The 20,313-nt window shown below is 34.8% G+C and overlaps 3 protein-coding genes and 1 pseudogene across 4 annotated transcripts; 1 reads left to right on the top strand and 3 right to left on the bottom strand.

Moving 5' to 3' along the window:
* Positions 1–338: 338 nt before the first annotated feature.
* On the bottom strand, positions 339–2,547 carry LOC107005887 (G2/mitotic-specific cyclin C13-1-like). Its single transcript, XM_015204538.2, has 7 exons — positions 1,985–2,547; positions 1,562–1,794; positions 1,325–1,477; positions 1,198–1,231; positions 961–1,110; positions 740–874; positions 339–642 (listed from the first exon to the last, which is right to left on the bottom strand). Exons 1-7 carry the CDS (start codon positions 2,288–2,290, stop codon positions 571–573), a joined length of 1,083 nt encoding a protein of 360 aa, XP_015060024.1. The 5' UTR covers positions 2,291–2,547; the 3' UTR covers positions 339–570.
* A 5,070-nt stretch (positions 2,548–7,617) lies between these two features.
* On the top strand, positions 7,618–9,961 carry LOC107005231 (annotated as a pseudogene). Its single transcript, XR_003575590.1, has one exon. The product of XR_003575590.1 is annotated as an isoflavone 2'-hydroxylase-like (transcript).
* Positions 9,682–13,967, bottom strand: LOC107005232. The gene is made up of 4 exons (XM_015203768.2): positions 13,869–13,967; positions 13,074–13,168; positions 11,848–12,122; positions 9,682–10,848 (listed from the first exon to the last, which is right to left on the bottom strand). The coding sequence occupies exons 1-4, from the start codon at positions 13,896–13,898 to the stop codon at positions 10,037–10,039; spliced, it is 1,212 nt and encodes a 403-aa protein (XP_015059254.1). The 5' UTR covers positions 13,899–13,967; the 3' UTR covers positions 9,682–10,036.
* A 782-nt stretch (positions 13,968–14,749) lies between these two features.
* Positions 14,750–18,316, bottom strand: LOC107005320. Its single transcript, XM_015203881.2, has 5 exons — positions 18,018–18,316; positions 17,390–17,504; positions 16,562–17,191; positions 16,021–16,204; positions 14,750–15,151 (listed from the first exon to the last, which is right to left on the bottom strand). The coding sequence occupies exons 1-5, from the start codon at positions 18,092–18,094 to the stop codon at positions 15,129–15,131; spliced, it is 1,029 nt and encodes a 342-aa protein (XP_015059367.1). The 5' UTR covers positions 18,095–18,316; the 3' UTR covers positions 14,750–15,128.
* Between the last annotated feature and the right edge of the window lie 1,997 nt (positions 18,317–20,313).

The following is a 20,313-nucleotide window of genomic DNA, read 5'->3' as shown; positions in this document are numbered from 1 at the left end:
TAGAATGTTCCAAAATACGTTGTAATTTTGTAGTTTTAAACATAACATATGTAAAGCTAGAACTAAAAAGATGTAAAGAACAAGAAAATAAACATTTTCTTAAAACAGACTAGAAAGAAAAGTAAGATAAAAGATTTGAAACGGAAAGAACAATAGTTATTGCTATAGTGCCCGATTTCATCTATATTCTTCTAGTTTATTTGTGTTTTTCGAGTTCCAGTTTCGCAAAAAGTTTGTCCTCTTCGTGTTTGGATTTGAAGAGTACATCTTAATAGGGTGTTGCGACGATCATCATGATTCATGAAGCAAGTCCATCCTTGAACGACATAATGATATCAATAGATCAAAATCTTGAAGATTTGAATTGTATTGCAGCTTTTCGAGAAGAAGATATTGTCAAGATTACTCGAAAGACTGCAGAAGAAGACAGAGGTATTCAAGATCCCCTGTACTACTTCTTCATTGCTTGTAAATGTACATATTTTGGTCGTTAATAGAATAAACTGTTAACCAAAAACAAAAATCCAAGAATGTAGTCCTATTCCAAATCCCAAGCATATGGCCAAGTAGTCATTGTCTTGTATCCTCGAAGAATGAATCCGGTATTTCCAGAGGAGAAGACAATGTTGAAACACATTTGAACTGTTACACGAAAATCATACAGTTCCACATCAGACTACTGAACTATGACGGTATTTACAACAAAATCACCAATTATCAAACACAAGCGGAATGATACCTTATGCAGCTTGTATTTGTCCCTCACAGCTGCCAAAGTACTTCCTCTTCTACTTAATTGCAAGTCGTGTATGATAAGAACACATTCCTTTAGATCCACTGGTCTATATCCCGAGCAACGTTGAAGGGCCAGACTCTGTATAATGAATAGAGTTAACTCAGCAATTAAACATATCAAGAAACTAAACATAAGTGAAGTTTGAATCAAATTAAAATCCGTACCCAAGGATGTGACTTTGGCTGTAACGTGAACCTTGAAAGGAATATCACAGCAGCAGCTACCAAAGACGGCAAGAATTTCACACAGTTGTAATCCAATAAACTTAGCTCTGCTAGGTAGTAGCCAAGAAACTCTAACTGCAAATTGTTTTTCTGTAAAAAAAAAAAAATTAGCAAAGAGTTAATGCGAACACAATTGAATTGAAAATCATAATGTTCATGTCATATATGAACACTTACTTTGTAATCTTCTTGAGCAATTTTGTTAAATTGTCTGCATACAAAGCAAAAAAGAACGGACATATCAGTCGAGAAACCACAGATCATTACAAATGCATGTATAGTTACTCGCAAAACAGCTACCTACCCGAGAAATGTTTTGATTGTGGGATTTCCCATTTCAAATTTGAGGCATTTTAGCACATCAGCCTCCATTTTTACCATCTCTTTCTTTGAATATGAATTGTCTGTAATATAACAAAATTCCCCAACATCTGGAGGACTAATCTCCTCGTACTTCCTGATCATTGTCAATAGATAATATTAGATTCACAAACAAAGGCTCAATGCAGGGGAAAAAGCAGTTCTTGGCTACCATACTTACGCAGCAATGAGCATTGAAGAAACACCCAAAAGCTGAAGTTTCTTCCTAGGGATGACATTCACTGATAAGAATCTATCAATGTAGGAAACAGCAAGATACAACGTATCCGAAAGTAGCTTGTATTCATCTGTAACTTCAACCAGCCAGTCCACTAAAACTCCTCTCATATTTGCACTCACATCCTTCTGAACTTTCTCAAGGTAATCAGGCAATGGTCTTCTCTTTTTCTCAATCTGATTCAAAAAACCGTAGAGTTAATCAAAACTCAAAAACCCAACAATCAAGAGTTGATAAAAATCCAATCTTTAGACTACCCATTTCCAAATTCATCCATAAGAAACCAAATCAAGCTCTATTAGATAACACCCAAATAAATAAACATTTCAAAAATTTATAGAAAAGAGTAAATAAAAATGCACGAACCTCCATTTGATGAAGATAATCATATATATCAGAAACATAAGCAGTACACATCTGTGGGTCATCATCAGAAATTTTCAGCTTCCTCTTAATAATGTGCTTACATTTGGGTCTCAGAGGCTCAGAAACAAACACCTTGTCGTCAATCTGATTGATACCCACATTACACAAATCTTGAATCTCACTCAACACAACTCTCTTCTTGTTGGGTTGTTGCAGCTGCTGAACCATTGCTTCTGCTGCTCTTTTCTTAGCCAATCGAGTTACTCTTACAAAATTTTCTTGGTCTGCCATTGTTTGCTGCTCCATTTTCCTGTGTGTGTATGTATGTATATATATATATATGGCGCCATAAGGAGTTGTCTCAAATTTTTGGCTAATTGTTTTTTTATTTTTCAGATTGAATTTTGAAAAGTGAGATTTGTATTTCCCTCCATTACGTTCCCTCTATGGGAAATCAATGGAGAGAGAGAGGTGGGCTTTTTGGTTCAGTTGGGCCATTTTTTGTCGTTACATAATGTTATATCTCTATAATTTGAGTGATAAATCTACAACAAAAGCAGAGTACGAGATATATAGTTATTATAAAAGGTAGAGTAAAAAAGGAAATATAGTTATTAAATAATAGAGACAAAAAAGAACAAAGAATTGTTATGATAATGACCCTCTTATCATGAATCGTTATCGTTATTGCTATCATTATTGGACAAGGCAAGACATATTGACTCGTATGCTCGTCTTGCTACCTATATGGATTTGTGGCATGTACGTAATATCCAATTTTTAGTGTTGCTTAGCATAAGGTATGAGCTTTGGCTTCTATGGCGATTGGCACAAGCTCATCGCGATTATTCATGATGAGTTTCTTGTCTGTGAAGAAAGTTGAAGTAAGAGATGATGGCAATAAAGGAGTTTTCCTTAACAAGTTGAATGTGGAAACAAAATGGTACTGCGCGCAGATGGTAATAGTCTGAAGTTTCATAATTATACGCTTTTTATAATTATGTGATGGTGTTTGACTTGTCACGTGGGTATAGGATGTTAATACGACTTATATAATATACTTAGATTGACGGAAGAGAATACTTCATTAGAGTAGTTTTTGTAAAGAGAGCAAATATCAAATCAGAGTTAGTAAGATGAATGAATTTTTAGTATTTTTAAGTTGTACATAAGTAGAATGGTCGAATATTTTTGGAACGTCCCAAAAAGGAAAGAGTGTCATATGAATTGAAACTGATGGAGTAACAAACAAGAAAATAAGGCGTATAAACATCACGAATGTGTAAACTGCAGCAGCAAGACCTGTTGGGAACGTACGTTGAGATAACTGTTGGAATGGGTGCGTCCACTAACAGTCAATGGACCAGGTCCCTTGACACAGTAAGAACAGAATGTAAGCACAGACAGTGGTCAGCATCTACTATACGTCAACGGACCAGGTCCCTTGACTTAGCAAGAACGGTAGTTGAAACAAATGCAGAAAGTAAATGGCTGTAACTAAAATTTGCACAATGATTTTACGTGGATACCTCCTTGCTAAAGGGAGTAAAACCACGACCTGTTGCACAGGATTTTCAACTTTCTTCACTAATCTTCTCAAGTAAAAGTGAAACCCGGTTACAACCAATTTGAGAAAAAGTTATTAGTCTCACCGTCAAGTAATCTACATATTACTTGAAGAGCCTAAGCGGATACAACACCGCCCACTAAGCTATCACCCCTAGATAACTTAGACTTTGCTAAGCAGATACCACACCGCCCACTAAATCACCTAACTCTAGATGAATTAGAATTTGACTAAGCAACAAAACAATGTTGCCCACTAAATCAGTTAACCTTAACTGATTTAGACTTTTACAAACTCGAACCAAATATCTGAATTCTTTATAAATTAGGAACAGATTTACAATGTAAGAACGGAAGATATAATCCTAAAACAACTATATAGCTTGCAGCTCTATCCGGTCCCTGTTGCTCTTAGGATGACACTTCCTGAAGATGACCTTTGCTTTTTGAGCTTTTGGATTTTCTGAAAATCCAACTTTGTTTGCCAAAACTTGTTTGTGTTGTTGGAGAAGAGACTATATTAAAATGGACCAAACCCTTGGGACGAGGCTATTGGATGAGAGCCTGCTGTCATGAAAAGTTGTGCACCAACCCCTCAGAGTTGGCAGCTTTTGACAGCTGTCGTTTTGTCCTTTTCTCGTGTGCAGACTTCACGGAATCAGGTCCCTTGCTGCGTTTTTGATGCTTGAGTTCTTGGCAAAGACTTGCTGCTCTCTCTCTCTCTTCTTGAATGAATGAACTTAATATGTTGTTTGTCATGTTGAAACTATCAACCATAAATAGTTATTAACCGTTGGACAAACAACCTCTTCGATTCTGATTGGTTCAGTACGCTGGCGTCTCACCTATCACTGACAGGACATCTTTACAGCTGTAAACCATTATGTATCAGATGGAGAGAACTCTGCCAGGGACTACGTCCCTGCATTTATGAGATACTTAAACATACAGTCTCGTCCGCTCTTCTTATTGGTGTAGGATGATGCACTTTTCACCTACCACCTAACATGACAGCTTTTACGGCTGTACCCCATTTGTATCTGAACGAGAGCACTCTGACAGGGACCAGGTCCCCTCAGTTGTGAGGATCATCAAAACACCTAGAATATAACAATATCTTTCATTGCTCGTTACGTAACTTTTCTTGGAGTTTTAGGCAATCTTTCAAAGCAATTGAAAGTTAGTTAATAGATCAAGAATTGTACTAGTAGTAAAAATGTTGGCTTTAACTAATGCTGCAACAGGGGTAGCAGTTATAATCACTTGATATAAACTAAAATCTTTGGGAGCTTGTCATGATGAAAGTTATGCAGTAACCGAGAGCGATCCAATTTCGCAACATCAGGCAGTAAAATCAAGTTATGGAACATATGAAGAAGAGGCAAATTGTGGTAGATCAAGTTATTCAGAGGATTTATATGATGGAAGAATATGTTTTATCTGTTATGACAATTCAAGAAGCTGTTTCTTTGTTCCTTGTGGTCATTGTGCAACTTGCCAAGTATGTGCCCAAAGGTAAACTATGTTTTTTTCTCCACATAGTTTCGATCTATGTTGCTCGGATTCTCCAGAAATGGTGTCATGCATGTGTTGGATCCCTAAGTTGCTTAAACTCGGGGTGCGAGTGTCTAATACAAGTGAAATCTAAGATTGGGGGATAAGGGTCCATTTGTGGACATGGGCACAGAGTTCCGGTTAAATTTTTTTTTTCTTGATGACAAGGGAAATCCGTAGCCACTGTCCTCTAGGTGAGCATAGGATAAAGTACCGCTCATATGCAATAACTCGCCAATCACACAAGAGTGGTAACCCACACTAGGCAAGGTCGGTGCGACGAGCTCGACCAGAAGGCAAACCCCTTGCTTTCGCTGGCAAGGGATTTCGAACTTGAGACCTCCAACATGGAAGTCTTCAAGCTAAAAACAGAGATATAAAACTTAGATTATGATATATATATATATATTGTATTTCATTTTCTTCAATTTCACCTTAATTTTTGTTTTGATTACAAAAATCATTGAATCTGTTCAGAATGACTCCCTCAAATTTGGTCAAAGTATCCAAAACCGATGTACCCGATAAGGTACGGATCTCATAGACACACCTACGTCATGACGATAGGGTGCAACACTGAAAATGAAGAATCCGAATAAACTAAGTTTGGTCCTCCAAAAGAGTATTTTAGAGGATTTGTGCTTAACCAGTGACATTTTTAAAAAGTCCGAATAGTATAGGTCTCAATTACTTTTCATAAATTGAATAAAAAAAAAGGTTATGAAGATTCTCATGAGTAGTTTCCTACACGATCATGGATGTTGAAAATAGGTTGTGCCCATTGTGCAGAAGCCCAATTCATAAAGTTAGAAAGTTTATCATTCCTTAAATTGGGAGCTTTGACCTTGTGCAACTGAAATGAAATATTACTATCGAAATTGAATTGTAGTCCTAAGAAGACATATACTTATTCATTACTCGTACAGACTTGACAGAGTTAAGCTGTATTGAGGGAGTCATTTTGTTTGAATTCTTTTCTTTATCTTGGGACATTTTAATAAAGTTGTGAAGATGTGTAATGAACACATAAACCTTTAAAATTCCAGGACAATTCATGGTTCATACGCTCAGGGGCGGACTCGCACAATATCGAGTGATGCACGTGCGTTCGTTAACTTTTGAAAAAATCATATGTATTTGTGTATATCGATTTTGAAAAATTGAAAGAAATTAGAATATAGTTAACAATGTTTTTATAAAAAATAGGGAGAAGGGTCTGATATACCCCTCAACTTTGTCATTTGGAGCTGATATAACCCTCGTTATGAAAGTGACTCATATATACCCTTACCATTATACAAACGGCTCACATATACCCCTGTCGTTACAAAATGAGCTCACCTATACCTTTCATTTAACGAAAGTTAAAAATTAGTTTTAAATTTATATTTTTTACTTTTAATTTTTTAAAAGAATTATCTAGAGATATATATGATTCTTCTATCAAAGTTCAAGGTATGTTTTAATTTTTTTCATACATAAATTATTTTTTGACTTCTTTTATTATAATTATTTGAGTTTCTTATTCTTAATTTTTTTTTCTTTCATTCCTTAGTGTAAAGAAAAAAAAATTTAAACTATTCTTTTTGTCTATATTGTAATTTAATTTTTGTATTCGAAGAAAAAAAATTAGTCATCTACAATAAGTTTTACAAGAATATTAGTGAAACATAAATAAATTTGATTATCAAAATAATAATTCTAAATTAGTCATTGAAACAAAAAAAATGTTTGACGAGGATCAAATTTACTCATATGGGATTATACTTTTTAGAAAAAAATTAAAAAAATTAGATTAAAATTATTTTTTTTTCATCTCGTTAGAGGAAAAGGGTATATGTGAGTCGTTGTTTATTAGTAGGGGTATATATGAGTCACTTTCATAACAAGGAGTATATTAGCTCTAAATAACAAAGTTGAGGGTATATTAGACTTTTTTTCCTAAAAAATATAGAAATGTCCTTGTGCTATTGGTAGAAGCTAGAGATACCACCCTTTAAACCAGAATTTGAATCCTTGGTTTCGCCTCTGCATATGCTTAGTCACAAAAAATAATCTTAGTTATTAACTTCTCAAAAAAAAATAATAATAATAATCCAACAAAGTCCACAAATTCATTTATGGCTTAATCTCATTAATAACGAGCTCTTTATCAAAAATTAAAATACGTGAACGCAAAAAATATTATCTACTTTATTGTTATTTTTCTAGATGTTAAAAGATATGATTTTAACACGTCAATTTCAAATACGTGTTATTAAATTAAAAGATATGATCTTAAAATATTTTACAAGATCAACTTGTTTTTAAAAAACTCTTTTTTTGCTTTTTTTTTGTTTGAACCTTATCAACAATTCCAAAAAATGCCCATTCTTTCCTCTTCATTAAAAATTTAATTTTAATAGACCTTTAATCTATTAATAATAATGATGCCATACTCGACTTTACTCCTAGATAATTGAGAGTTTAAAATATAACTAAAACGTTAATAGACTATGCATTGCATAAATAGACTAGGCATATTTTACTCTTAACATTTGTTATTTTGATAAAGATATTCATTGAATTTCCGATGTACGAACTCGGATCACATACTATAAGATTTACAGTACCATTCTGAATTACACTCCCAACAAAGTTTTCTCTATATCTAGAGGTTGAACTCGAAACTTGTGATTAATAATGGAGCTGTTTCACCGTTGCACCACTACCTATGTTGGTGGGCCATGCTATTCACCCTGGTTTGACAATACAAGCATGCTTGGAACTTTGCCATCCACAAAAGATACCTTATACAACATTTTAGTATAAATAATGATCAAGTGAGCAAAGTCATCAAAAAGTCTTGTTTGCTTGTATTTGCATCAACCATGGAAATTTCATATTACATACTCATCTTCACTTTCATTTACTTGCTAAAGAACCATTTCCTTAGAAAATTCCAAAATCTCCCACCAAGTCCCTTTATCTCTTTGCCCATTATAGGCCATCTATATCTACTCAAGAAAAAACCACTTCATAAAACATTAGCCAACATAACAGAAAAACATGGTCCTTTGCTTTACCTTCGATTTGGATCGCGTCCTGTCCTGGTTGTCTCCTCCCCTTCTCTTGCAGAGGAATGTTTCACCAAAAACGACATTGTTTTTGCCAATCGTGTGAATCTGCTTGCTGGAAAACACCTTGGTTACAACTATACCACCCTTGTTTGGGCATCCTATGGCCAACATTGGCGCAACCTAAGAAGGATTGCTACTCATGAAGTTTTGTCCACTCAGAGAGTTCAAATGTTTGCTGATATCCATAGAGATGAGGTTCGGGCTCTGCTGCAACGACTTCTAAGGGGGAAAACTAGTGGTGGAGATACTAACACAAACGTGGTGGATATGAAAGCGGCTTTCTTTGAGATGACACTGAATATCTTGATGATGATGATTGCTGGGAAAAGATACTATGGTGATTCTGCTGGGAAATTGGAGGAATCTAGGAGGTTTAAAGAGATTGTCACAGAAAGTTTCCAAGTGAGTGGTGCAACAAATATAGGAGATTTTGTGCCACTTCTTAAATGGATAGGAGTTAACAAACTTGAGGATAAGGTGAAGTTACTGCAGGAGAAGAGGGATAAATTCATGCAAGAATTGATTGAAGAGCACAAGAACCGACGAAAGGGATCTTGTTTGGAGCAAAAGAACAATACCATGATTGATGTTCTGTTATCCCTCCAAGATTCAGAGCCTGATTATTACACAGATGAAGTGATAAAGGGAATGGGAATAGTCATGTTAACAGCAGGGACTGATACTACAGCTAGCACAATGGAATGGGCATTATCACTTCTTCTGAACAATCCTGAGGCACTAAAGAAAGCTCAAAACGAAATAGACACTCACCTTGGAGAGTCATCAAGGTTACTTGATGAGTCAGACCTTGCTCAACTCCCTTATCTCCATGGAATCATAAACGAAACTCTCCGATTGTGCCCAGCTGCTCCATTACTTGTGCCACACGAGTCCTCAGATGAGTGTGTTGTTGGAGGTTTTCGTGTACCCCGAGGGACAATGTTGCTAGTGAATTTGTGGGCAATACAAAATGATGTTAAGTTGTGGGACAGGCCAAATGAGTTCATGCCTGAAAGGTTTATCGATTTCAAAGGTCAACGAGATGGGTTCAGGCTAATGCCATTTGGATATGGCAGGAGAGGATGTCCAGGTGAGAATATGGCAATGCATGTGGCTGGTTTGGCTTTAGGATCACTTATTCAGTGCTTTGAATGGGAGAGAGTAAGTGAAGAGCTGGTTGACATGACTGGAGGACCTGGACTCACTATGCCCAAGGCAATACCATTGCTAGCAAAATGTAGGCCACGCCAAAATATCGACAACCTTCTTACTCATTTGTAATCACAATTCTCCCCTGCACTTTCTCTTTCAGACAGAACAATAAATGCAAAAAAAACGATGTTAGAATTGTCTATGAACACTTACAACATAACATTGCTTTCAAATCTTTGTGGGCTGTACTATTATTTATAAAGAAACATATGTAAAACACAGGAAGCTGGAGTAATCATCCAAGAATCACTGAGAAAATGAAGGTTCTCATATTTCATAAGCAAACAGAATAACATTTAATTTTTTCTATAGCAAGGATGGACTCCTTTTCCGCTTATTATGAACTCATGTAAGAATAATTCGCGGTTAGTTCAAAGCATAGTAGCTCTGTTGTCCAGCTCAGCAAATCATGTTCTTAACAGGTTAACTTGGCCACTAGCCATAATTGCTACAAACAAACTATTCAAAACGATGTAAAACCAAAAGTGGACCAGATTATAGTCACCAAAATAAATGTTCTCACTGTTCTCCTGGCGTCGTATACAGAAACGCACTTGTTTTCATGGTTAGTACACTTCAACATGCACCATTGATTATCATCTTAGCTCCACCTCCGTCGATCTTCTTCCTCATCCACTGGAGTGTACCATGATGGTCTACGCTTTGAGTTGCTCAATCTGTAGTTCAAGAGAATTTCTTCATTACTAATTGCTCGAGTTGCCACAAGAACGAGCGTCTTTAGAACAGGGACATCTAATCCGTTCTTGCCAGATTTCCAAGATTTGAACCAAAAGGTGCCAAACCTCCTCATGTTAGCTTCTTCACCATTTCCAAATGAAATATTGGGTATATAGGCTCTCATGTGCTTCTCTGGAAGAGGAAAGTCATAAGGGCATACCATTACATTTGGTACCATGTCCCTTGCTGGGTGGTTGGCAAAGTGAGCAAAGGCTAAAGGGTTTCTCCTTTCCAGCACTTCATGGTTACCTCCTAGACGTGTTCCATCCAATGGCTTACTGAGCATTTTCCATATTCGCTCAGAACCCTTTCCATCAGCTTGCATGATGTGCTTAGGCTCAGGAAGAGACGACCCATCCCATATTTCACGAGATTCACCACCAGCACCCCAGGGCTGTGCATTTATCACAGTTCCATCATACCGTGTGATCAAATATGAATTTTGGGCGTCAACTCTTGGATATCCAGGAATATAGCGGTAGTATGCAGGGGAGTAGATTACACCAGGATATACTGCTAACACAGTACCAACATCAGCTTCACCATGTATGAATAAACCTTGCCCAGCATACTCATGTGGAATTTGAGAAGGTTTGACCTCGAGAGTATAGCCCATAAGATCCTTTAAACTCTGTGAAACCTCTGTGCGCTTCAATGGCTTGCTTTCAGGTATAGCTGTGCTGAAAGCAGAACAGTAATCAAAATCCAGGGCACAGTGCAGCTAATTCAACTAATCACACTTGCAGAGAAAAAGAAAAAACTTTTGTCCGAGACGACTGGAAAACTTGAATATAATCTATGTGCGAACACCAAAAAGATATAGGAACTATGACCTTATGTCATAGCGCACTTTTCAAGAGTTTATTGTACACAACTTATGACAACTGTCCAACAAATACCTATGGATCCATATTTCCAGGACATGGACTTTTATGAACAACCAAAATGTTTAGATGACAAAATTTACTTAATTTGAAGAAAGTCCGAAAAAAGCATCATTAGCCTTATATATGTTTTGTTTCTACATACCGTAAGCTCAATACTAAACAACCAAACATAAACAAAAATGGAAGTATGATCAAATCCAAAATGGTTATGAAAGCAAAATCAATTAATCAAGCTGTTATATTTGAATTTTATAGTAATCACATGTGAAGAGTATAATGCTTGTTACATTACCAAAATCAAAAAGGAAAAAGAATTGAAAAGTGAAACAAGCATTATACTCTTCATATAAATCAGAAGCAAGTTAAACGACCCGATTCATATAAATCAGAAGCTTAACTACAAGGTAAAAAGGGAAGGTTCCTTTAAATTTTAGCAATTGACATACACACAGCTCTTGGTGAATCTAGTAAGTTAAGAGGCTTGAGCTGAGGATTTAGTTCCATCCACCTAATCAATTTGCAAATGATCACAATGAATTTACACATCTCTAATTTCAGGCATTACATTCCAGGAACAGGTCTAATTAGAATTACATTGAGTTTGTTTTTTGTTTTTTATGGCTAGGAGTTGAAATTTGTATTCCTAACCTGACATAACATAGCAAAAGCAGGATAGCAAGGGATCACCTACGTGTATGCTAAAGTTGGGCACCCATGAAACTTCTAACAAATTTTAGAAAAGCAACAAGCTTAAAAGGTGCTACGGAAATTGAGCTTAAGATCTTACCGCTGTGGTCCTTTAATGGAGCAGTCCTACCAATTGCAAAACTGAGCCCACTGCGACGAGGAGAAGAATTATTTTCGGAAGATGGTGTTTCCGGCTTGTCCTTGACCGTAAGATCAGGTTGTAATATGTGATCCATATATTTGCAAAAGCTTGTAATCTGGGAATGCACATTTTCTTGGACCTGCTTCTGTTGATCAGCTAGGGAGGCCTTGCCAGCCATGTCAATGATCTCCTCTGCATCAGTTTCAACAGCATCCTTCCCCAAACGATTGTAACTGAAAGGAGAAGTTAATCATGCAAAGTTAAAACTGTAAGTTGTGAAACTTAAAGCACAAAAGACATGCAATTTCACCATCATAGGTTTCATAATAGTAATTCATCAGAAAAAAAAATTAGTTACAGGCAAGATCCATGGAGGACTATAATTTTTTGCTACCCCTTCCCCCTCTAGATTGGTATGTATTGCAACTAGTGTTAAAGACTTAAAGCAACAGTTCTCTTAAGAAGAAAACAAAAATGAAAATGCGGAATAAGGATCGTTGGGTGATGATTAAAGTAAAATCCTAGCTCTTGAAAGAAGCTCATCAGTACTTCAAGCAGTCCCATACATGCCTGTCAGCACGGAGAAAAAGACCTTACTCAACTCAAAAATAATTAAAACTTCCATCATCAAACAAAAATATGACCTAACCAGGAAAAAAGTACAATATCCTAATAAAACCTCTTTCCTTTCATAAATAATAAGGTAAACTTTCATAACTTCATCTATTTACAATGGAAACCTATTTATGTAACCCCTTTCCCTTTGTCTTTCACTTGTTAAAACAAATCTTATAAGGTTGCATATTTATATTTTAAATGAAGAACTGAATAGCCTGCAGAATTGTATTTACATGAAGGAGCCCATCTTGGTTGGTCAAATACTCATACAGAAAGCTGAATCAAACACACAATTTTTTCCTTCTAAGAAAACGGCTTTACGAGGAATAGTACAAATAATGCAGCCAAACAACTTGTTTCTGCCAATTCTTGGTACAAGCATCAATGATAAGGCTATGTTCTTGGAGTAAATTTCAAAGAGTACAGATGAAACCCAGAGTTGATTGACTTATTTATATCTAGAACGCGATGAAGTTGTAGTTGTCTCACCAATCTATTTACAGGAAACACCAGCATCATAAGACAACAACATTACTTTTCTTTCAAGTGTTGAAAATGATCCTTACCTAGTGTACAGGAAGAGGCGGTTTACATCAGCTTCAAACTGTAGACTCCTTGGATCTTTAGCAAATGTGGGACTTTTAGCAAGAACTTTAACCGCCTAAAAATCATTTCAGAAAGCAAAATACTTCAACTTCAGGAGATTAAATACATCAATATTCAACACAATACAACAAGTACATACCATATTTTTAATCACAAATACCATAAAAGAGTATCACTCCCTTCATTTCAATTTCTGTCTTACTTTCCTTTTTAGTCCATTTCAAAAAAAATCTCTTCCCTTTTTTGGCAACTTTGCAGTAAACCATATTTCGGTTGCATATCTTTAGTTTAACACCACAAGATTCAAAAGTCTTAATATTTACTTTCTTAAACTCTACGTAAGTCAAAACCAGATAAATAAACCGAAACAAAAGGAGCATTATATATCACAAATTCAAAAGTTCCGACCACAAGATTCAAAACTCATTCTTTACTTTCTTAATCTCCGTACCAAGATTCAAAATCAAAACAAACAAATTGAAACAAAGGAAGTATTATACATCATAAATTCACAATCCTTATAGTTAAAATCAATCAAAGATACAAACTTTTCGACTCTCCAACAATAAAGTTGTGATTTTTTTTTAGTAAGGGAAGAACCCCACAACCCCATATGAATAAAAATTGAATTTTTATTATAAGAAACTATTGAGACCATTAAAATTACATGTCTGAGTTTCAAGATTACATCTTTGAACAGTACATCAAATTTAGGAAAGAAGTTTCAGTTGATCAATGTGAGAAACAAAGTATACCTCTTGAAATTTCTGAAAAAGGGAAGCCATGAAAGCACTGGTGAGCTGCTTGCTGACCTTGCAACCCTTTGAACTGAAATTTGCGGCGCTGTATTTGATCTGATGGAAGAAATGTAGGGAGGTTTGTGTAATATATTGAAATAAAAGGGGTCAATTTGAATTATTGAATTCTTAATAATATATTTATCCAAAAACTCTAAAATTAGTGATTTGATTAACCATAAGAATACCTTTTAAGATAAGAGATTTTGTAAATGCTTTTTGATTTTGCAGACAATTTTATTTAAAATGTTACAGACCAACATACCGACTTTCGTTCACTTTTATTTGTCCGTTATTTTAAAAATAAATTTTTATTTTTACCGTCACTTTTAATACCCCAATTTTTTCTGGGACTTAACGCTACGTATCGATTAGTGTAGGTATTATGATAAATACTCATATCAATCATTCTTTTTTAATATTTAATTGTGCTTCATTTTGTCTTAATTTGCAGATGTAGTGAAACAAACACTAATTTTAGTTCAAATATTGATATTGTTGTATTTCAATGTTATTAGTCACAACTCAATTAATGAAAATTTGTGCAAGTTGATTAGAATTGCTTGAAGCATTTTTTGGGTGTTATAAAGTCTTATAAACTATAGAAAAGTAAAGAAAAAAAACACCAAATGGAGAAGATTTTGTAATGGTAATTGCAAGAACAGAAAAAAATGAACATAAGACAGGACCAGAAGGGCTAGGATTGGACCTGCACCAAGGTTAAATGGATCGAATTTCCCAGGGACACAGAAATAAGATTGCTGGTGTACCTAATCCTGTTATACATAACAGTTACTGCAATAGACAACATAATGGGGAGAGAAGCCTGAACATCGACGAAGAAGAAGAAGATGGAGCTTAGACCAATATCCAGATAATGAATAATAGCACACTATACATGATGTCGCGGGTCAAATAGACCTGAAATGGTTCATTTCTGTGGATGCAGGTTTTGAACAACATTTTACCTGCAATCCTTAAGATTCATCTTATAATACAACAGTAATTAGCCAGCCACTACTACTGGCACTTAAATTGGCATGATATATAGGTTAAGGTATTACTGCAACAATTTTAGTGCAATCTGTTCCAGCTTTCACTTCATATAACTCCAACAAAATCACCTGCCTGTATACGGTACAATTGATAGGCAGTTGTTTGTTGATCTTTCGAACCCAGCAAGCTTTTTCTTCGTTTGCAGGAATATAGGCTCGTCACTCAAATATGGAACCCCAATAAAACTGCAGAGCAAGAAGGAAAGAAGAATCAATTTGCTGGTTCCAATTAAAGAAAAGAAAAATTCTTGATGCTACAACGAATGTTCTGCTCTTGCAAAAAAGATCCCATTCGTAGTGAAAGGTAAGATGAAATACAATCTTTTTCCCGAACCAGAAAAAGTTAACTAGGTAAGGTCAGAAATCAGAATCATAGACAAGTAGTACTATTGGAAATAGAGGATGAAGAACTAGCTAATTGTTAATCTTTAACATAGATCACGAACATGGTAAGTCACTAATAAGGGCAGCCTAGTGCACTAAGCTCCGTTTATGCACTGGCCCAGGGAAGGGCAGAAACACATCTGGTCCATTTCAACAGCATAACGGGAACATCAAATCTACTTGAAGGTTTTAGTCAAGCTTCTATGTCAACAAGTAAGAAGATAAAGAAACAACGAGAGAACACAAGAGAGCTTACACCTGCCCAGAATTTTGTTGCAAACAGTTATCCATTTCAATATGTTATTTGAAGGCAACGACAAGTAATTTCTTTTACTTCCAGTATTTCCGTATCTTATTTAACAAATTTCAATTTAGCAGAATGAAGAAGGAAAGAAAATTTAGAAGAATCATTACCCAACCAAAAAGCATAAAGCGAACCAGACTTCTAGATTATATGTCTCACGGAAGAGAAAACCTCAACAGCAGTGAAATTATATATAGAATCAACAGAATGAATTATGCCAAACTATTATTGCTTTACTTGAATAAGGTATACACTTTTATAATTTTCTTTCAGAATAATGAAAGGTCAAGGAAAAAATAAGATTTTTTTTACAAATGAAAGACAAACAAAGGTTATTATGGATAAACAAGTTTGAGTTAGCACTCACCAATAAAGAAAATTAGAAGAACCACAGAAGAAACCGTTTGAACAGGTCGATTGTATTTCACATAATACTGAGACCTTTGCAGCTGTCGTTGTACTGCTCCATACCAACCATTAAGTTGCTTCTGGTACCTTTCATCACAACAATCGAGGCAAGTTTTACTCCTCTCACAACATGTGTTAATGCCCTACATCAGAAAATCAAATTCAACATGAATTAAGGACATCTATAAATGATGAAGAAAATATACAAGTATTTTTAGGACAATTGATAATCAAATCCCTTTCTTCCAAATTTATTCAACCTCAAAAGGTAAAACTATATGATTTTGATAATGATTCATTAGAAATGTTATATTATATAGTTTGACTATATTCATTACGTTGTCATATCTAGTTTTTAATTGTTCTAGTTTTGTTTCCAAACTTGACTTAAGTAATGTAATAACAACAAAATTGAAAAACCTTGAAAAAAGAGTCTAATTGTGTCACGTAAAATTGGAATGAGGAGTATCAATGTCAGAAACTTCAGAAGAAATACACACCCTAGTCAATGGCAGAGACTGTGGCAATGTACAATCAGCTTCTTGATGATCATCAGAGTTGAACCTCAGCTTCCTGTAACCATTCTTTGACCACTTCAACTTCGTCGCAGATTCCACGCAATTCAACAGGCCTTGAATACTGGGTATCTTGCGGGGGGGTGGTACAGGTTGTTTGCCGCAAATATCATCAGCAACTGCAATCTTCCAAGCACTAATATCACCACAAGCACTTGCTGTCTTCCGGTGCCCCGAATACATCTCATCCTTGGTGTCAACTTGACTCCCGTCCACTAAGTTAGATGAACTTTTTGAATACTCTGGCATTCGTTGCTTACAATCCTCTTCCCACAAAGCTGGTTTCTGCTCAACTTCGTCAACTTTTACAGAGGATTTATCTGAAAATGAAGAAGAGGTCGACGGTCCTGAGAGAAATACGGCTAGTTCATCGAGTTCCCTCTCGTCCAAGCGCACCCATTGATTGCCTTGTGAAAAAGCTGATTCATTTAGACTCTTCTCTACTTTCTTAATCTGATTATCCATGGCAATAACAAATTCACCATGCCTTTCTTTAGCATCATCAGTTGATGTATTACTGTAGCTCGAACTAACTGCCCGATCAAATTCCTCCAACTGCATTAACATTAAGAATTTCAACTTTTATTGCATCCAACATTAACACCCTATATGCGAATACACGTGTCCGTCCAACATTAACACCCTATATGCGAGTACACGTGTCCGTTAATCTTTTTTTTTTCTGTCATTTCTCTTTATCTGTTATGTTTCTTCTATGGGGCAGGGGGAGTTGAATTCCGGAAGGAGTCGTACCTGCCATTTAGCAGTGCCAAGGGTAGTCCTTAGGTCTCTGCATAGCTCGTCGGAATTCCAACGTCCAGAAGTATCCTTCAACGCATGAATCCATGTTCTATAAGTTGATTCCATCCTTGAAAAATCAAATTAAACAAACATTTCAACAAAAAGAACAAAACCCCACAAACTAAAACCAACAAAAGCTTCAAACTTTGCACCCCTATCATAAATAAATTCACCCAAAATCCTTATCCACGAGGTCTCAGGTTCGAACCCCCAAACAAAAACACTAGCTAATTCTTCTCATCTGTCCTCGCCTTGATAAACACAATCACACAATATCACGTGGAATAAGTCGAGGTGCACCAAATCCCGCCCCAGCACCACCATCATCAACAACAACAAAAAATATTTAACTCACACAACAAAACTAATCCAAAACCTCCCAATTTTTATTTTTTTTAAAATCAACCAATTACCCATCATCTATATCCATTTCCACTCTACAACAGCTCATTTCATTTCAATACCAGTAAATAACTTCACCTTCCAAAACAAACTATTGATTTTAAAACCCTAAAAACACAATAATTAGCAAAAAAATCAGAAAAAATTACTAAAAATTACAAAAAAAATGAAAAATTACCTGTCGGCAGATTCCTGAACCTCTTCTGCAGCAGAGAAGAACGGATCTTTCTCCCATCGATCAAAATATGAACCCATATCCTTCAACCCCCAAATCGAATTTTTCACAAAAAAATCCCAAAAAAAAATGAGAAAACCCAAAATTGATTCAATTAAAAATTTATAATTTTATCCAAAAAAAAAAACAACGAACCAATTTGGATTTGCTTGGATCAAATTTAAAGTAGAAGAATATTTTTTCTTCTTTTCTTTTTTTTTATCAATTTGGTAAGGTGGGTATGGTTAACAGTTTGCGTCAAATGCATGATGTATTTAAATAATATATAAATAATAGTTTATTATAAAGTTTTTAAAAAATAATAAGGTGGTGTTCTGACTAATACAGCATATAGATTATTTTAATAAATTTATATATTATTTTATTTATAGGTGTTAAGTAAGGAATAATTGTATTCATCAAATAAAAAATTTAGATATATTAAAAATCAGTTAATATTTTTTTATTTCATCTGAAATTCGAAATCATTAGTAATATTTTAATTTATTCCAAATTGTTGAGGAGTAGACATAGTTATTCTTGTCTTTTAGACGAAGACTTTCCAAATATTTTGTATTATTATAATTAAATAAATATTTTAATTTATATTTAATCAAATATTATAATATAATACAATATAAAAATGAATAAAAAATAAAGTGTTGATTTGTAAAAAATTGAACATTTTTTCAATATAAATAACTTTTTCTTCTCTAATGAATAATATTTACGGGAAGATAAATAAATAAAATTTTATTTTTTAATAATTTAATTTGTGAAGAAAATTTACACGTTTTCAATGGATTTAAGCTATATATAAAAAAAAATGTCAAATGGTTTGAACGACCTCTCCGTAGGGAATTACGCGTGCGGTCAAAATGAGTGTGCATAAAAATAATGGCATTCTGTCTTACTCGTTGTTCGATATTTATATCGAGTTTAATTAAAATTAAATTCGTATATTGTATGATCAATTTTATCTTGAGGGATAACATTTTCGATTTCGTATAAATTTTTTTTCAAACTCAAAATTTCTAATTACTGTTGAAAGAATTTGTTTCATTCGATGTCTGATATCATATTGAATATTAACTAAATTTAAATTTGTGTTTGTAAGATCTAATTCCGAAGACGAATTTTTAACATGATTGTATTTTTTTGGAGATTTAAATTTGAGATCTTTTGATTAAAGATGAAGAAATCTCGATTATATATCCCGATCACCATTTTCATGTTGATAGTTGTGAAAGGTGTTTGATGTTTGGAGTGTTGGGTATGTAACAAGAATTGATGGGAAATAGAGGGAAGGAGAGGAATTTGAAAAGTTTTGGGAACTTGAAAAGTCCTCTAATGCTTTAATGAAAAAGGCAATAATCCCTCATCGGTAATGGAAATGAGAATAGGAGAGTTTAAATAAATAAACACTCCTATTAATTGTTAAAAGGGTTGGAAAGAGGGACCCCCCTCGCGCCGTCGTCGTCGCTCGCTTCGGCTACGACTTCGGCAAATGATCGAGAGATAATTTTTTTGGACAAATTTTATTTTCAATTAATTAGTTGATAACAGAAGTTAACCGAAATGTTTTCAACTTTTTAGTTAACCCGACCCGACTCGAATCCGCGCGCGTGACTCGTTTTAAATTCCGTTATATTTAAAAATTCCCGCCATCAGTGTTCTGAAAGGTTGCAACTTTCAGGAACAGTCAATACCATTTTAAAGTTTGCAACCTTTCATTAATGGTCGTGTCAATTATGAAAGGGTTGCAACCTTTCAGAATATATTCTTCTTGCCTATAAATACCATTCAGTCTTCAGAATATTTCTCAACAATTTTTCTGATCTTCCTTCTTCTTAAAAACACATATTTCTTCGTGTACTTCCTGCTGTGGATTGATTCGCTGACAGTAGAGTTTTTGGTATCTATACTCTACTGATTAAGATCATTTTACCTTAGGAGGTTATATTCCAAATCAAACCTCGTATACTAGAGGGGAATAATTTCCTTAAGGGGAAACTGTGAATTCAGTGGACTTGATTTTCTTCCTAAATTATCAAAAGACTATTCCAGATTCTGATAAGTTTTACAGATTCAATTATTTTTCTGTTCATCTTATTTACTGGTTCTAAAAATCTCAATTACTTCGTGTTTCTGAATGATTTATTACAACCAGTAATTTTTTATTTTCATAACACAGATTGGCAACATGGAGTAACATAAGCATTAAACCACTTGATGCTGACATTTTTTTGGCACTTCATGG

The sequence above is a fragment of the Solanum pennellii genome, chromosome 12 (genome assembly GCF_001406875.1).
Source record: "Solanum pennellii chromosome 12, SPENNV200".
In the NCBI taxonomy this organism is placed as follows: Eukaryota; Viridiplantae; Streptophyta; class Magnoliopsida; order Solanales; family Solanaceae; genus Solanum; species Solanum pennellii.
Note: the sequence above shows the minus strand (reverse complement) of the source record. Positions and strands in the feature narration are given on the sequence as shown.